Raw genomic sequence first — 19084 nt, forward strand, 5'->3', positions numbered from 1 at the left:
GCAGGTAACATTGAAAATTACCTGCACCAGACAAATTTTACCTGCACCACTCAGAATTTAGGAAGTATGGATCATACTTAAATTGTTAAGGAACCATTGCTATTTTTTCTTTTATAACTTATAGGGGGTCAATGCAGCTAAAACAATCCACAAACACCTACATCATACGCCGTTTATGTATAAAGCCCAGTAAATGGACCAGTGCAGGTTAGGTGCAGGTAGACACCAGAAATATCTGCACAGCTCCAATTTTACCTGCACTAACCTGCATATGCAGGTGGTATTTCGAGCCCTGACACATGTTAGAACATGATCACTGCCATGTAAGGGGCATGCATTACACTACAGATTACCACATTTGGAGTACATGTATGTGATTCCTCTTGTAAGTAAGCACGTGTTATATTTAGTCTGAGTAGGATTAGAGGGATCAATTGAATAAATGATATTTTGTTTGTTTAGCTCGTGGGCCAGTAAGGTGGTTACCAGGGCAAATAATCTTTATCCTAAATACCAGTCATACTGGAAAAATTGTAAGAATAACCTCTTCTTTGAATGCGTGTGTATACTCCACAAAAAATACTGCTGATATGTGCTCCAGTATTCTGGCCAATCGGGATACATTCCTGTCTTCTGACATTCTTACTCAAGTCAGTAGGTGGTAAAATGAGAAAAACTGATAATTACCGAGCAAATATTAAAAGAAAACTAAGTAAAAATAGATATATCAAGCTTGCTGTGCGGTTCTTTTGGGAGACGGCCAAAGGGCAAGAATATGTTGAAAAGGTCTATGTTGAAAAAAGAAATCAATGGCAATCCTTCAAAAACGATTTCATTGGGAGTCTAGAAATTCACCTCCAAGCTATCAGCCATCAAATGTTTCTCTCTTTTGGGCTGGCAAGAAGCCTCCCTTTGATAATGTCACTGTTACCATGTTGATGCCAGACTTGTAAAGCGATGCTAAGTGGCTTCTGAAGCATAATTAATTCCTCAGAGTGTATAGGATGTTGCACTGGTGCCATCAGGCTGTTTGGGCGCAAATGATTACAAGGTGACTCCTAGACTTGAAAACAGTGATGTCAAAAGTGATGCTCTTCATGAACTGCTAGGCTTTTACAGCCTACTCCAGATGGCACATAGGGTAGCACCTATCTCTGTTTCAAAGGCCCTTGGGCTGCACAACTTTGAGCAATCACTATGGAAGGGGGCTAGTCCACTGGTAGTGGTGTCTGTGTGTGTTCAACTACCAAGACTCTTTCGCAAATGCTGAGAGTGCTAAGCAGAGAAAGCTGTATATAGTCTAATATACCATATCTAAAATCTTTGTGGTGTGACACAGCTGGGATCAAACTCATGACCTAACAGACACAAGGTGAACACTCACACCAATCCTGATCTAGGCTACTAAAATGTTAATATATATAAATCCATCGTACAGTCCACTGTAGGTAGTAAATCAAAACTCAATGTCATTATACATGCATCATCATTTTACTCTGTATCACCAACACTTATTATAAATGCTGGCAAAAAGCACAGTGCCGTTGGATTAAATCTAAAATCACATCAAAGACTGAGATTGAGAACGTTCAGAAATTCCAAGTATAGACCGGAAACAATACATGTTTATGTTGGGAACATGCAAACATGATATTTCAAGATGTTATCTGCATCACAAAGCAGAGTAAAAGGAAGTGAACTCTCATATTTCTCTAGTTATGTCACATAACTAGCAATTTGGAGGAATTGGGTCATACCTAAGCAGGATTTAGCCCACATACCACTCCTTAACTGATCAAATGGCTTTCTAGGATCAACACCTTGAAAGATTAAGTAGCCAGCAGGTAAGGGGGATGATGTGTAATCAAATTCCTTGGAGGAGGCCATGTTTCTTACTGGATAGATGGTGCGCATTCACACATCTCACTGAGGGTCTGCATGCTCTTTTCCGTAAGACGTAGGCAGCCTATTTTTATTTCCCGTAACTTCAGTCGTAGGCAAAACCATCTTAACTACTTAATTCGTAGCGAGGCAACCAAATTTAGCGTGATTGCCTTCCTTGATTTACTAGTAGCGTAATACGTAGGGGGTTCTTCCGAATTAAGCGTAAGTCGTTGTTCGGGACCCCTCCATGCAGACCCTCCTTACTACAACTTGTACTTTGAATTCAGTGGGGTTCCAGACTGATTTTTGCAACAATTACATTGTATTTTGCTTTGACTTAAAAAAAAGCAGAGACATGTAGATCTAGCATAAATCCTTATCCTTTTCAATCTGTCACAGTATGTGGTCCAAAAGATGCTTCATCAGTAGTTCTCACAGGAAGGTTGCATATTGAAAGAAATTGGAACAAATGTCATGAAGTCACGGAGTCTGGTCATTTATGCAAATATACTCATACATTCATACACGGCAAGATTAGACCAAAAGACCTGTGTTTGCTTGGCTTAATGCTTTTCTCAAAGCTGTTAATTGCTGGTTAATCTATAGACTTAAACAGTAATTAAGTGCTTACAAAGTGTCCTGTCCCCTGCAGGCTTTCTCAATGGCATTCAGGAAGGCAAAGTTGGGTATAAAACAACATTTTGTTGAAATTTTTGCTGAATGATCAAAATAAGCAGTCCATAGTGTACTGGAATTCAGCATGATCATTTTTCATGGGCAATTTTTAACTTATTTAAGTGCAACTTTTTCCGCCGCAGAAAACCTGTCTTTCTTCCTAAAGATATATTTCCAGCCCTCATCCTGTTTCAAATTTGGGGTATTGAACATATGTAAATGCAAGTGAGCATAGCTTTACCTTGAAAGACATATAGCTGCGGATGACCTGGTGCAATTCTCACATATTTTGGTACAAGGTCTAGGACTAGCTAGGACGAAGGCCTTTTGATTGATGCGAGCTTTAAAGGCTGGAGATCATTTCTCATCTCTGATTGGTCGGTTAAGCTTTCGTGTTATATGTGGTAGAAATCATTCTCACAGAATACATGTATTATTTATGAAGCATGACCATTCCCTTCAAAACTGTTCGGACAAGTTTGTACATCGTATAATTTGTACCAGATTTCAACTTGTACTAGTAGGATGAATCAACAAGATTTCATGCTGTTTTTTTACTTTTTATCAGTTGTTGAGACTGATAGGCAAATGGCACTATCTAGACATTTATTTTTGTTTCATTAGTCCTCCTAACAGTGAGATAATAATTCTGATGTATAATGATGTGGTACAGCCTGTACAGAGCCAAGTTTTGGGTTGATATTGAGTAGCTACATGGCTGACTTATATATTATTCTGCTGTGACAAATTGTATGTGCCAATTTTGCAGCCATGGGGTCATTCCAGGACTATACCCATTGAACTTGACTTTCCAGGTTCAAGGTTGTTTATGATGAAAGTTTGACCAACAAGAGATATGACCATGAACTCAGAGACACAGATCAAGTATTCAGACCAGAGTCCAGACTTTCTTTTGCTCCAAAGTTTGCCCAAAGAGTGCCCTAAAATTTTGAAATCCCTTGGTTTTATCGTTGTGTCCTTACATGCAGGAGAAGAGAAAATATTGTCATCATCATAATTTTTTGGGTTTTGCTTTGTTTCGTTTGGAGTTTTGCAGTATAATCTTTCTCCTAACAAATGATCCATGTGATGGAGCTCAGTTAACATTATCTGTTGGTGATGTCATCATCATAATTTTGTTTTGTTTTGCTTTGTTTTGTTTGTTTCGATTGCAGTTTATTTCTCCTAGCAAATGACCCATGTGTTGGAGCTTAGTTACCTGCTGGTCTGGAAGGAACGTCAATGTCGCCTGCATCGTGCCCCTGTCCTGGTTTGAAATAGCTACGAAATATTGCCATCACCATGATTTTTTGGCGTTTTGCTTTATTTGCAGTATAATCTTTCTCCTAGCAAATGACATGTGTGTTGTCAGTTTAGTTACCTGCTGGTCTGGAAGGAACGTCAATGTCGCCTGCATCGTGCCCCTGTCCTGGTGGTGCACGTCCGCCCACTTCCCCTCTCCGGTCACTCGCCCATCTATCCGGTGTCTGCACTTCCTGGTCACGCTTCTGGTCCACGGGCGGTCTATTCTGTTCCTCCTCGTTAGTCCAGACATCGACCGGCGCGGTCTGCGGCCTCCCGCCGGCACCGGCGCCATCGTCACTGCCACTGTCCGTCGTGTCGCTGTCCCACCGTTGCCAGGCCCACGGCGTGTGGCTGTGCTCCGCGCGACGCCGCTGCACACGATAGTCTACGTTATCCTCCCACAGCTTCAGGAACCTGTGGTCCGCCCATCTCGGCCCCCTGTACTGCTTGGAGTACTCAGTTTTCTTGGGGCTGGCTTTGACCCCCATGATGCTCGTTCCAGCGTGTCCCACACTCAAGGCTACCAGAGTTAAACATCAACCTGGAAACGTGAGTTAAACAGGGATCATTCACGTTAATGGCCTGTAAATCTTTCAACGTTTACGACCCCATAACAAAACTCTGTCAGTCACAACACAGCACTGTTGGACTTCAGACAATGACGACATTTACACAGTTAACACACAGCTGGGCAACACCCACTACACTGCTACCACAACACCCACCCCTGTTGACACAACTTTTACAACGCTCTCTAGCAAATAGCCACAGTGAAAAAGTCAACTACTCTTCCAGAGTACCATGTTGGGATTGGGAGGGGGGTGTTCCCAAACATCGGCTCTATTGGGTAATTAGTACTTCATAACTAGCATGTGTTTACTTTCCAAGTGCCACAAAGCTTTGTACCAACTGCCAACATGTGTAAAAACGCTCCAAGCTGCCTTAAATGTGACTAGAATAACATATTTTACCAATCAGGTGTGCAGGGCAGGTAAAGTCTTGTCGCAAGGGACGCCAGCCTCGTTTCCAATCTTTGGGGCTGCGCGCTCTCGTTCCCACCCCGCCCACTGTGCCCTGGGCACGAGAGGTGTCATCCGAAACCGCTTCACTAATGATTAACAGTGATATCGTTCCGCCGCCGTCGGCATCTGTGGAATTGAACACAAATCGTAAACAGGTTCTTGCACGGATGGGAGGTTTGCTGAGGGGGTTGTAATCTTCCCGCGAGTCCCCTGTGGCCTTTCCGGCGGAATATTTTGGTCGTTTTTGGGAAATGCAGCTCAGTTGAGCAGCGAAAGTAGTGCAGAGAGGGTTTGTCGCGCGCCGCATCACAGCCCGTGTGTTTATCTCCCACCGTGTGCATGTTGGAGTGGCAGAGTGCGTGCGGCAGTGCAATGGCCTCGGACTTCCAGGATGGGGGCACGCACGTAGCGGGAGTACCCGCGCTGGATGTCGACCCTACGGACTCCCGTAAGAGACCGTTGGAGGGAGCAGTTGAGATGGGAAACTCGAAGCGATCGAACTTCGGTGGGGAAGGAGGTAAGGAAATCTGACGATTACTTACTTTTCGTGCCTTCCGCATTTGTGCCCCTGTGAGCAAGCTGGGTCTGTGATGTAGGGACGTGATTTTGCAGGCGTTACATGTCGTGTGCAAGTGTGTTTCTCATCGGCAAGGGAAAGCGCGGCAAGTCTGGTGACTGTCGCTGAACTAGTGGGGGGCTGGCCCCGCTGCCCTGTGCGCAGCCACCGGGGGTGTACCGTTTCAATGAAGTAAACGGCATCATCGGTATTTGTCTTGGGTAAACGTTGTTGCGTAGCGATGGCTTGTCGGATTTACTACCGACTTGTTTAGGGTGCCTAGTACGCTATCATATAGCTTCCTGAATGGTCGCAAAAAACTTGCCGAAGCACAGCTGGCCCTCTTACGGTCAATTACTAGCTGGCGACCGCTTTATTTCGCATTACACGAGCTCCAGTAGAACTAATTTGCAAGAGAGGTGAAAGGGCTGTGGATATTGATCATTACAGATCTGTCGAAAGTCTGCTCAGCATTCGATTACCCTGTTTTCAATTTCAAGTCCGATACGTGAGATCATTTCGATCGAGCCCGAGGCTAAGAGACGTGATAAATCAGGACCAGGAGTTGTCATGTTGCCGGACTTAACACTCCATCACTTAGGACTAGCGCCGCTTGCGGAGCACACAGGCAGTCCGCTCCCGCTTTTCCCCACACGGGTCCCGCCCGCCTCGCCGGCTTTTCCCTTCTTTCGGGGATTTTGAATTTGTTCAACGATCGGTCCTTCCCCAAAGGCGAGACGCATCGAGCCGGCTCGTTCTATATCCCCGAACCGAACTCATCTGCAATAGCTTTGCGAGCATGGCAGGGGGCAGCGACGGTCAGGGAGGTTAGTTGTGCCCGGTTTATGCATGCACGCACCCCCGACAGGCCACCGTCGGCCCCATCTCTGCATTGCATATCCATGATGCCGTGTTTCTTCTCGCTTGACGAACCCTGCTACAGTAGCTCGGCACTGCGCCGCTTGCGCCGCCGCAGCTTTCCACACGCGCTAACGTCTTCTCTTTTTCTTGATGGCAGGGCCCGAGGACGGGCAGCTCCTTCTCAAGGTGCTGATCCCCAGTTACGCCGCCGGCTCTATCATCGGAAAGGGTGGTCAGACCATCGTGCAGCTACAGAAAGAGACGGGAGCGACGATAAAGCTCTCCAAATCCAATGATTTCTACCCAGGTAAGATGCATTAATTATTCTTTCATCTCCCCGCCACACCACGCACTAACCCGACAGACCTAGCTATCTTTATGTATGTATGGGGCTGGTTCCCAGGGAATCCCTGATCCCAAAGCTCTGACATCGTTTGGATTTTCCAAGAACATGTTTCCTTTTGTTGACCAAAGTCCATCTTGTGTTGTTAACCTATCCCCATTGACATTCCGTGACAGCCGCTCTCCAGTGAAAGTTAAATCTGCATATTTCTAGGTGTGCTTTTGGGATTTGACAAGGTTCATGAACATTCCTCACACATAGACCAAGGACTCGGAACGAAGGAGGTTTTGCATAGACCATGTCCCCAGGCTTTGTGGAATTTGAATCTTTAAAACAACAAATCAGTAAGAAACAGTGAGACTCTGGCTTATCATGCTTTTATCAAAGTTGATGAGAATAGGCAACAAACTGAGACCAAAACAATGCAGACTGGACAAGGCTAGCAGGGGGATTTACATGCCCTCAGGTGGGGAAGTCATTTCACCAGGTGAATAGGCATGCATGAAAAGGTGTAACATATCATTCCTGTCAGCCAGGTTGACATGTTGCCATGCTCACATTGTTTAACCACTGTTAGAGGTAATGTTTTTCTCAAACCAGCTGTGTGATTCGGTCAGAAAGGGACCCTGTCTGTCTGTCCTGACTGAACCAAGGTTCAGCAGAGATAGGTTATGTCAACTTTAACTTGACATGCCTTTGACATATCCCAGTTCTGCAACAGGAAACTAAAAATGTAAATCTCTTTTTTGATAGCCCATGAGATTTTTATTAATGAGAAGGACTAGCAGTATTACCACATTAGTGGGTGCTAGATAATTGTGTACAAACACACAACACATTCTGGTGCAAATGGCACTGAGATAATCTGTTTTCTATAGACCAGGATAAAATGGCCATGTATAAATTAATGTTTAGGGTTTAGTGGTGCAAATTTCTATGCCCCATGCTGTGGTGTGTAAGCAGTCCTTGTTACATATAGGCTGCACTTCATATGTGATTAGGGTTATGGTCCTGCTGTGGTTAATTTACAATTTGTGTCCATGGCATGGGAGATGATGAATGGCCAGTGTGTCTGGCCTGTGTTGGGAGACTTGAAACTGGATATTGAGCCATTTCAATCCCTCCTGCTTTATCAGAACTGAATGCCTGAACTCTGTAACCTTCCCCAGCCTTGCCTGTTGAGCTAGCCTGAGTCCACATGCGCCTACTGTCCATGTTTACTTATGGCGTGTGCTCGATGTTAATTATGGACTACTTGTTAAGTGGCAAGGACAACTTTCACAGACATGTGTCCTCTGGAAAGATATCTGTGTGTTCAGTTCCAGTTGAACCCTGGGTGACACAGTTTGGTGTCCCCATCGGAGGCAGAAGTATGTTACCTATTAACAGTCATGGAGATCGAGTTACCACCGTTGATTTGGGACTACAGATACTGATAAAATATAATATTTCCTTCCTTGCCCCATGTAACATGCCTGTAGTGTATTATCAGCCTTTGAAAACATTTCTGTAAGGAAAGGCTGAATATTTCCAGACACTTTGCTTGGCTTCCTGTTGTCTGATGTTGGGCGGCAAACTGCCAGCACAGTGCTGGAACAGATTAAATTACACCTGATGAAACTAGGCAAGATACACCCATTAATTATCTGTCAACCCCTCCAGATTGGATAGGTCTGTTTTATTACTAATATTACCTCCATTACCCCTCAACATGGTAACCTCTTTGACAGGTTCGTTATGGCGAATGTTTTGTGTGCTAAATAAACAGTTTAAATGGTTGTCCTCCCCTGTTTATTGTTGTTAGGAACGACAGAGAGGATAGTTGTGATTACTGGCAGTGAGGATTCACTGAAAAGTGTCCACAAGTTCCTCATGGAGAAAATCAGCCAAGCACCACAGCCCCCTGCCAAGTCACCCAGTGAACAAAATGCCAACAACAACCGTGCCAAACAGGTATGGATTGCATTTCCACCATTTTCACCCTCTCTTCTGGTTCAAAAGCCCATGAAAACTGTAACTGCCATTCATGTAGCTACTGTCGGGTCAGGGAGCGGCCTAGTTGGCCCCTCAATGGGGCTTTCAAAAACCACCACATATGGCCCTATTGTCCTATAATATGGGCATGGGAAAAATTCAGTCTGAAAGGCATATGAATGCATAGAAAACGGTCATTACTGTCATTACTGTCAAAACTTGAGTACCCCAGACATACTGTTACACAGGTATTTGTATAAGGTACATGGGGGTAAACATGATACCCATCCTTTTGTTTTGGCAACTGTGCATTTCTTTGCCTTGAGCATGTACCTGCTTGTAAACACAAAAGGCCAACAAGGAGGGCTGGCATTAAGAAAACATGGCCGCTGCTTCTCGCATTTGCAAGTTAATAGGGAGGCCCACTGCTAGGGTAAAATTGTCATGCAGATGTGTAGGTTTTTGTTTGCGGCTGTGCATGCATACATGAATTGAAGCCATGCGGTAGTTATCTCGAGTGTATGTTTTGCAAATGGCAGTTATTTATACATTTTCCTATTCTAGTTTACCCATAGAATTGTGTTGAAAGTGGCCCCTTTGTTGTGTGGGTGCCAATATCTCCCTATGACCCAAAGGTTCCCGTTCTATGTCTAATGCAATCCTGATAGCAAATTTTTGCCCCATTATGGAGAGTACTTGGAACGCAAATTGCAATTACCAGGCAAGTAGGTCTGTTCCCACAAATGATATTGCCAGAGACAGACATATATTATATGCGGCCCATGGAGCCTGCATCAAAATTGCTGTGGGGAGCCAAATTGCCCATTTGTAATTCACAATCCGGTGCCAGGCAGCTCTATGAAACACATCAAGCCTGCCAGAGTGGGATGAATCAAGTCCATGAACCGCCAATATTAGATGACTGGGCATAGGACTGACATTTTATGACAAACCGCGGTAATCACCGCCGTTGTTCACGCAGCTGCAATTAATATTTTGATTGGGGTCGTTGTGACTGATAGGGGTTTTTTTTCTTTCTTTGCACACAGGTGAAAATTGTAGTTCCCAACAGTACGGCGGGATTGATCATAGGAAAAGGTGGAGCTACCATCAAGTTCATAATGGAGCAGACGGGGTCGCGTGTTCAGATCTCACAGAAAGCCACCAATGGCATCAATCTTCCAGAGCGGGTAATCACCATCACAGGCGAACCGGAGCAGAATGACAAAGCATGTGCTTTCATTGTTAACAAAATTGTGGAGGATCCACAGAGTGGAAGCTGTCCGAATATCAGCTATGCCACATACACTGGACCTGTAGCCAATGCGAACCCCACTGGTTCTCCTTATGCTAGTCCCATGTCACCACTACAAAACGGCAGTGCTTCTCCCACTGCCCTGGCAGCACAGAGCCTGTCCAATCTTGGGTTTAGCTTAGGAGCTGCAGGTTTGGGGCCTGTGGGTCAGGCGGATGCAGCAGCTGCGCACATCACAGCTGCGCTCAACACACTAGCTACTTACGGCTATTCCAACATTACAGGTGGATTGGGGGTGAGTTTGGGAGGGGGGGCGGCAACACTCCCTACGGCAGTCGGCGTCACGAACGGGGCCAGCCCGCCAGCAACGTTACTGACAAACTACAGTAGTAATGGCACGGCCACCAATGGTGTGAGAGAGAGCTCAGGTTTTAACGGCACCTCCAGTGCGGCCAATGGGTATAACATAGGCGCTCTGGGTAACGCCAATGCTGCCGCCTTTGGGGCTGGTTCCTTGGGTGCCCTGGGAGCGTTCAGTGGAGCTGCAGGCTTGTTGGGGTTGGCCAACACTGAGAAACTTTTGGATGGGTCCAAAAATGTGGTAGAGTTAGAAGTACCCGAAAACTTGGTGGGAGCCATTTTGGGGAAGGGAGGCAAAACGCTAGTGGAGTTCCAGGAGTACAGTGGGGCTCGCATCCAGATTTCCAAGAAAGGGGAGTTCACCCCTGGCACAAACAACAGAAAAGTGACTATAACAGGAACCCCTGCTGCCACCCAGACTGCACAGTACCTGGTCAGAGCACGGATTGCACAAGAGGAAGCCATGAGAGCCAAGAAGCAGCAGCAGAAGTAGCAGGCACCAAGACTCAAAAGACGTAAGTGAAGTCATTCTGTCTCAGACCATTTCCTTCCTTCTTGAGTTCCAGCATCTCACAGTGCTTCCCAAGAACTTTGACTGGACTCATCAGTATTATGTGTACCCATTGCCATAATGCTCTCTATTCATGTGGAAAGCCACAGGACCATGTCTGTACCACTGAGTCCAAGGCAACGTACCCATGACATGGTATCATCTGCCTACAACATCCATTGAACTGTGGAGCACCCCCATGCAAAGGTAATGGGCACTGACTGGTCAAGCTTCTTTAGTCTAGAGCTGGCTCCAAAATAATTCATCCCATGCCATCTTCAAGACATGTGCAAATGGATTGACAAGTTGTCAGGTTCTCCCGTGGGGTGGCAGGCAGATGCTGTACCTTGACTCGTGCCATGTGACTCATGCCATATAGTGACAACCTCTTGCCAAACTCTCTCTGTCCTAGCTCTTCCAGCAATACCCAGTGGGTGTTATAATCTTTCTATGTGCCAGTCGATACCTTCCTATCCATGAAGTACATTTGCTGTTATAACACCTCCAAACATGTAGTCTCTTACCATGCCGACTACAGCTTCGATAGATCTACAATACAGTGGTTTTCATCCACTTGTCAACTACGTAAATAAGAGAATGTAGAGTAAATGTTGTATTTTCCACTCTTCCTACATAGTGGTTCCTAAAACAGAGACGCTGATTATTTTTAATTTGTTTATATGGGAGGCTTTGTATTTCTCTTTGATACAAAAGCTGAATTTTAAATGATTTGCTATGATTGTAAAGAGAAAGTCATATTAAAATTATTTTGAAGTACAACATTGAAGGATTCAACTTTTACTTTTGTTATTTTGTTTTTACTCCGCATTGTATTTACACATATATAGATATTGTATGAATTGCTCGATTGTAGTTTGCTACTTGTATAATTATTAGATATATGTAGATAGTAGTGCTTGCAGTGGTAGATGCAGGATTGTGCAATATTGTGTAAAACCAAGTCCATGTCACAGTGGAAGGTGGGTTGTTGTGTATTGCTGTAGCTACCACAACTAGTGTACCATACACATGATGTTAACAAGCATTGTCATTTCACACCATCCTCATACATAAACCATAGTCACCATCTCACAAATTGTGTCTGTGTCATTTTTTCATTCTCATGACTGCACATGGCATTTGTTGGCATTGTTCTAGGCATGTTTTAATACCTAATCATGTCCATACCTCAGCAGCCATTGCCATTGTACTGGTACAGTAACATTCCACACCAGTGCTGCCGTCACCCAATGGCATTGCTTCTAGCTGTAGCATGCTGGTTGTTGTTGGGAAGTCGTCAACCCAAGGACTAATCATGGACAGCATCACAAGCATGAGCCTCATCCCTCCGAGCAAGTGGCCTTCTTTGCCATCCATAAAAAAGTAGGATGGCTTCCTCCGTGTAATATAAACAAGTCCAGCAAATCAGACAATTTAGGATGTGAGCAAATAACAAAGGGATTGGGTGGGTGACTGACTGAAGACAGTTGTGGCTGCCAACATGCTAGATTTTCTCTATAATACTTGTGTTACCTAAAACTTACCTTCAACATCCCCCCTCCCTGCAAGTTTGCCTGCGCTATAATTACTTCTCATAAGCACCATATCCGCAGCAGCACCTCTTTTCATCATCAGCTTGAACCTAGCTGATATTCTATCTCTCACTTTGACCCAGTCTGTTCAAGACAGACTGATCCTGGCCAGGAGATTCCAGACCTGACCTTTGCATGGTGCTACTCAGGTGGCCAATGCAGGTCAGGACTCCTGCACAATGCCATCACACCAGTATCCGCCTGTCTCTCTCTCTCTCTCTTCTGTTGATGATTACTTTGCTTGGGTGGAAGTTATGTCTACTTTTTTTTCTCCTAACAGATTATTTTCATGCAAATGAGCTACCTCACACCCCCTTTAATACACCTCCTAATTACAGTTTAATCACCTCACACAATTCACTTTTGTGTTTCATTACTGTCCTTCATTTGAGCTGCTTCTTTTCAAGCCACACCACCCAATTTCCACCCCTGAATGCTTATTAAGAGGCGGGCTTTCGACAGCAAATGACAATACTTTCTGGTCGGCATTATGAGACATTAGTAATCGCCTGGGGCCCATATTATTCATCACCGTACACCGTGCTGTTCTCCCACCTGAGCCGGGCCCGAGGCGCTTTCTGACAATCCGTTACGGTCCGTTATGACAATGCACGGCCCCCACAATATGAGCAGTGTCCAATTCACATAGATTGATGGACTAAAATGAGAGGGGGTGACTATATTTATTACAAAATTTGGATTGAAAAACAGCTGCAGAAGAGATTTATAATATTCCGTCAAAACACGGGTTCCCAATGATTGAATGAGGCCGGACAGCGGCCCCGATATTTTTGGTGCACAGATGACGACCGTCAGTTATATCTTTCCGCGGCCACCCCATCTCCCCTAGCCCATTTTCAACGGTAGGACACGGAATTTCCCCCTCAAAACATCCAATTAGTTCCGTTCCCAGCAAATTACAGATGTGTTTCCTTCCGTGTTGCGAAGATCAGCCGCTCCATATGAAGAAGGTGGGAAGTGGGTTCCTGTCCCCATGTTTCCCCCCCAACTGAACGAACACAAATTCCCCAGCAGGTCAGCGAAAAAGCAAGCCAAGCCAAGGGTTGCAGGGACCCGCGTCTCTGGCACTTCTGACAAGCTAAATAGGACCCAGCTGTGTGGAGGTTATTCGCAGTCCAGACAGGAGATGGGGAAAGGTCGCCCCCTCCGCTTTAGGATAACCTCGCTTACCGGGATGAGTTACTGTGATTTGCCAAGGCTTCACCGCTCGCCTGTGGTCGGGTTAGGCGTTACTTACATGTAAAAGTCACGTCTTTTACTCTGACTCGAACGGTTTTCACGCCCACCCATCACAAAACATATGCCTCCAAAATCTGTAGGTATCAGAAAAATAGTCCACGCAGGGCGTGATATTTCGAAAACAAGCCACAACATAAGCACGGATTTATATCATACCGTACTCAAACTTAGAAACCAAACCCGGTAAACGAGGTTGGCTTTATAATGGCACCTATAAAACGTATCCTCCACGGGATAAAGGCTTATCTCAACCCTCGTCATCCATAAATATATGACGTTTGAAGAATGCTACCCTCGTTGCTGCTAGGAGTAGGACGTGCTGCTGTCAATGCCGTAAAATATGTCACTTCTCAGCCAGAGGGGAAAGAAATCTTGAGCTACAAACCTATCCACGGGGTGTTAAAAACATCCCCAACCTAATTAAGATGGCCCCGCAGACGGTTTTCCATCAGAAATTCCCACACACCGTGGAGATAAGTATCTATGCTGGAGAGAGCCAGCGCGTCGTCAGCTCGATTTTTCGATACCGTAAACAACCACGGAAATAAGGTTGACAACAGTGTCTAACGCCTGATCTCCAGCCACAACAAATCCCGTAGACTCTGCCAGATCATGAAACGCGATATTTGGAATCTCGTAATGCTTTCGTGTTCCCTTTAGTCCCCCCGAATATAGCCCTGCATTGTTCGCAGAGAGGTTTGTCATCCCAGTTCTTTGTGGCATCAGTATAGCTTCCTGCCAGGCTCCAGTTGTTATCATTCTTCTATCAAACCCACGGCGATGGTCGCCCCGGGCAATGCATACACGGTTACTGTGACCATGTGCGCCCTGTATCCGATATGCAAACTGGACACACCAAGAATTTATTTGTTTTTATAAGAATTAACACTAGCTACGAAACGTTGGTACCGAAATCGTGGTCACCACATCGTAACACATGCGAATTTCGTTGCTAAGTCTTCGAGAAGTGGATGTAGGTTAAGAATATTTTGGTAACCCTATAGTCCCCATCGAGTGGAATTTCGGGGATGGGCCAGTTGTGCTTGAAGTAGTGGATCGAAACAAGGAGATTTTGATCGAAACGGTCGACAAACAGTTTCATAGCTCGTTATCAAGCGTTGTAGCCGAATCGTAACTGTTTCTTTCCCATCCCAAATGATTTCTATCTTTGTTTTTAACAAGACAACCTTACTCAAACACGATTTTGTTGGACAGGAGAATGGTTCATCCCCAACTCTTGTGTTTGGAGGGAGTGTCCGTTTCTAATCTTTTCTGTGTCGTTGAACCGGCCCCTTTCAAGCCCCTTTCTACGGCTAATTCGTTCTGGTATTGTAACATGCCGCAATTGTGATTCTCAGGACCATGGAAAAGCGCCTGGAATTCTGACCACTGCTGGCCTCGCATGGAAGTTTAGTTCCCGGGCCATCTGGGCTACACTCGGACCGGCCACCATCTTGCTTTTCCTGCTAGACTCCAAAAATGACGACAGCCAAATTGTAACTTAAATAATGTGTGTCATCCACCACCTAACTATAAATCGAAACACTCTCAACAAGAAATAGATATTACTGCTCTCTATTTTTAGTAAAATAAAGACGTCAATGAGATTTGTACTTCGTCTTGGTGCTATAGCCTGCCACACAGGGGTCAGGCCCCCTTTATCTATGCACACGATCATCCAGTTCATGGTCTATGCAAGAAGAGGAGCTGAACGTAAACGACCGTGGTTTGCTGTTTGTGTATGCGACCGCGGGTGTTATCGATAATCATCATCAGCTGTGATTTATGGTGGAATACTGCCCGAGGCACAGTGGCGGCTCCCTGATAGGGCAGCTCGCAAGCCTCCGCTGTGCCCCAACACGTCACAGTATGATCCAGTAGCTGTAGAATAACTAGCGACTTTCGCTGTTTTAAGACTAACGCCGTGTGCGTGGCTCTGATATGCACATGCCGCCGTAAGAGTATCCTTAAATTGAACGGTAAAGAAGGAACCGTGCGGCGAACGAGTTATGAAATAATTATGAGCACACAGTCTTGTATCCGATACTCAGAGGTCGGCGGCTACAACCGCAACCTCCCCTATCAAGCCATCATTCCTCTTCCTCTCTCCAGCTATGCAACCAAACCGACAACGTCTGTACCATAACATTCTACATTACGTGTGTCCACACCGCCATGGCCGCCCTTAACACATTTCTATACCTTCTCTATGCGCCAGCATTTCTAGATCATCGTGAGTCAATTACGCATATATGCATACAATGTCCTGACATGTAAAATTGTGGGGGAAAGCGTGTTCTAATTTTCGGTGTTGAAATTTTCCCATGAATGATGGATTGTGATTGTGAGCATTTATTGAGTGACTTTCACACATCGTGTTCATTTGATATAGACTCAAAGCAGTTTCATGATCGGCGTTGGCGCCATGAGTCGAGTATGCAAAATGTATGCTCCATTGATGGTGCAACCTAGATTTATTCTAATATCCCGCAGATGTGAAAACTATGTGCATAGAATTATATTTTTGTAATAAAATCAATATGGTCTGAATCCCGGCTGCGCCTACCGTGGGTTACAATGGTGTGCCAGTATATTGTAATTAGCTATAAATGAGGTTCGGGGATTACGGTGTTTGAAAACGACTGCCGCGCTACCAATGGTGAAGGATATTCACGGTTATGTAGACCAGGTCAGGTCGTGTGGGTCTGTACAGACACGGGGCCGAATGTTAGCCACACAGAGTATAGGTGAGGATGGGTTTGCTATTGTGTAAACCTAGGCAGACCCCTCAAAACCGCGCTCCTTCTAAAGGATACAAATGAGTTTCCCAGCCGATGACGCACTCCAAACCGTCGTTGCGCCAGGTCGACAGCTCGCTGTAAGTGGCTACACGAGACCAGAATAAGAAATGAGTGCTTTAGGTCCTTACCGTGGCCCTCTTCTTTTGTCTCTTTGATATTCACTCGAAAATACACCAGCAAGTGGTGTAATCTTCTCTCAAAGGGCTACATCGCCCGGTGACATCGCCCATATCTTTGAGGAACGAGCTGCCAGGAAGACCGTGGTCCTTTGACATGTATCAGTACAAAATGAACGGGGCTGGTTGCTTTGTTGGGGTAATATAACGTATTCGCGGGGGTAAAAAGGACTAATAACCGTACGAAATATTGACGTTATTGTAACAATGGAAAGAAGTATTTTGTCGTGGGTTTACCTCTATCAGCAAATACATTTTCTTCTCATTTCCTTCGCAATTTTGCCAAAAACTGGAGGAAACGTCGTTGGTAACTGTCTAAAATATGAGGATAGCTGTAGCGACTTCCTGGAACGCCATAGGCATAGCTGTCATCTTGTTGCAGACGCCAGGGCTGTAATATGAACAAGCTCTCATGTGAGACACGGCAGTACCGGTGTAGGGTTTTACGATGTAAATAGAATGTATGGTAAATGGTGTTCTTGGACTACTTAGCTGCTCAGCCAGGGAGTTTAACGTTTCCTTCCTAAATCTGATATAGACCACGCACACCAACCGCCAGGTGTTCCCCGATATGTTATAGACGCGAGCTTTATTGACACAAACAAAGGTAGTGACTTTTGTATGGTCAGATATTAGCTACAAAAAAGGCTGATACAGAATAAATCTTAAAACTCTACTAAATAAAAGTATGGGATAACAAGAAAATCTCCATGCAATCAGGTGGGGCTATAAAACATGAGTGTCACTATCTGTTCTAATCACAAAGCATTCTTTTATGTATTTACCTGTCACACGATAAAAAGTACAGTGACTTTTGTATGATCAAATATAAATCACAAAAAGGGTGGATACAGAATAAATCTCAAAACTATTCTAAATAAAAATATAGGATAATAAGAAAACCTTCATACAATAAGAAAACCTTCATACAATAAGAAAACCTCCATACAATAAGAAAACCTCCATACAATAAGAAAACCTCCATACAATCAGTTGGGGCTAAACATGAGTGTCACGATCTTTTCTAATCACAAAGCAATCTTTTATGTATTTACCTATCTTAGCGTTATGAGGGCTGTCGGATCTAAAGTAAAGATATAGTCAAATCTACTTCTGGTATCGAGTATCTTAAAATCTGTAGTATTTTTATAGGCATAGGAATATGAATAACGTATTGCGTAACATATCGTACCCCAAAGCGAGTCGTTGTCTTTTATTCGATTTCGTCTGTTTCGACTTAAAATATCTTAGACATGATATCATTTTGTCGACGTTAAAGTGGATTTTCCCAGGGAAGAAATAAAGGAGGTATTTCGTGCAAACAAGAACCATATGCAGTGCGGTGTCAAGTGACACGTTTGTTGGGAAGCACCCTATTATCTTCAAAATGAGCTGAGATAGAGATCGCTTACCGAAAGACAAACAAATACTGTAAGATTAACGTTAGTACCGATATTGTTAGAACGGAAATGTTTTGAGGCAGGGCAGCTACTGTACTGTACTCTGACCTCAGTGCAGTTGACCCAACACGAACTTTGTCGACCTGTGTACATCTCAAAATTCCCTCCCACGAATGAAGAGTCAATGAACTGTGTTTGTAACACCAGGGTTAGTACATAAACATAACGTTTCATTTGCCCGTAATTTGAAAACAAAAAAATATTCTTTGTATTTTCACTACCATTAATGGAATTCTTTTACTGTTGGCTCAATTTTCTGTGTTGCTTGATACCATGATTATAGAAATATAACAAGTACAAGTATATCAAAATCTCACATCGAAAAATCTTGCTCGTCCGATCGGGTAAGGCTTAGGTTACATTCCCGGCCGGGCAGCTTTCGGGAGCGAAAAGAATGACATAAAAGACATCAGAATACACAAAATGTCAAAATAAGATTCGTGGGCATGATTTGTGTATATTTCTAGGTATACATTTTAATTTTTCGTTTCTTAAAACATCCTGGGCAGGCCATGGTTTGGAAATGTGACCTAAGCTGGGGTAGGACATACACTTGCCCGATCAGCACTTTCACTTGCATGGGACAATAGGGCTAGTGGACTTGTCCAACCCTTAAAGGTATGCTACGTAATTATCTTTGTGTCCCCCCAAGTTAGACCCTCTTGGCTGTAAGCAACAACTTCCAGGCCTCCAGTAGGCACCCTAGGGGGTGGGCTAATGAGTTTATCACACTCCAGCTGGCTACAGGGGAAGATCTTCTTCTTTTCAAACACTCAATTTTTTTTCACTTCAGAATAGGATATAATCGTGCACTTAGTCTATTTTGTAGGGTATCAATAAGCTGAGGTTACATTCCCTTCAAAACTGCAAGAAATCTTGCAAAGATTACGTTTTTCAAAAACTCTGGTGCAACTGTCATCAGACACCCCACTGTGCAGTCAGGCACACAAGACACTGATAAGCCAGATGTGGGCGTATTTCCCTAGGAAGCATGGAGGTCCATGTAGGAA

At 44.5% G+C, this 19084-nt stretch overlaps 2 protein-coding genes and 1 long non-coding RNA gene across 5 annotated transcripts in view; 1 reads left to right on the plus strand and 2 right to left on the minus strand.

Moving 5' to 3' along the window:
* LOC118427216 (centriole, cilia and spindle-associated protein-like) overlaps positions 1 to 5876 on the minus strand; it is a 24878-nt gene extending 19002 nt beyond the window's left edge. Inside the window, exons 1-2 of one of the 2 annotated variants that reach the window (XM_035836869.1) lie at positions 5429 to 5876; positions 3941 to 4405 (exon numbers count right to left, since the gene is read on the minus strand). In XM_035836869.1, coding sequence (XP_035692762.1) covers positions 3941 to 4352 — 412 coding nt within the window. In that variant the 5' untranslated portion in view covers positions 4353 to 4405; positions 5429 to 5876. Of the gene's footprint in view, positions 1 to 3940; positions 4406 to 4835; positions 5003 to 5428 lie in introns of those variants that run through there. The other variant, XM_035836861.1, reaches the window with a different exon arrangement.
* Positions 5006 to 11869, plus strand: LOC118427201 (RNA-binding protein Nova-1-like). 2 transcript variants are annotated; one of them, XM_035836840.1, is made up of 4 exons: positions 5006 to 5403; positions 6461 to 6610; positions 8451 to 8599; positions 9670 to 11869. In XM_035836840.1, exons 1-4 carry the CDS (start codon positions 5226 to 5228, stop codon positions 10726 to 10728), a joined length of 1536 nt encoding a protein of 511 aa, XP_035692733.1. In that variant the 5' UTR covers positions 5006 to 5225; the 3' UTR covers positions 10729 to 11869. The 2 variants fall into 2 exon arrangements, with proteins under 2 accessions (XP_035692733.1, XP_035692742.1); XM_035836849.1 differs by lacking the exon at positions 5006 to 5403 and adding an exon at positions 6064 to 6269.
* On the minus strand, positions 11475 to 18496 carry LOC118427231. The gene is made up of 2 exons (XR_004832499.1): positions 17594 to 18496; positions 11475 to 17536 (listed from the first exon to the last, which is right to left on the minus strand). It is a non-coding gene; the product is annotated as an uncharacterized LOC118427231 (long non-coding RNA).
* Between the last annotated feature and the right edge of the window lie 588 nt (positions 18497 to 19084).

Source organism: Branchiostoma floridae, chromosome 1, assembly GCF_000003815.2.
Source record: "Branchiostoma floridae strain S238N-H82 chromosome 1, Bfl_VNyyK, whole genome shotgun sequence".
Classification (NCBI taxonomy): Eukaryota; Metazoa; Chordata; class Leptocardii; order Amphioxiformes; family Branchiostomatidae; genus Branchiostoma; species Branchiostoma floridae.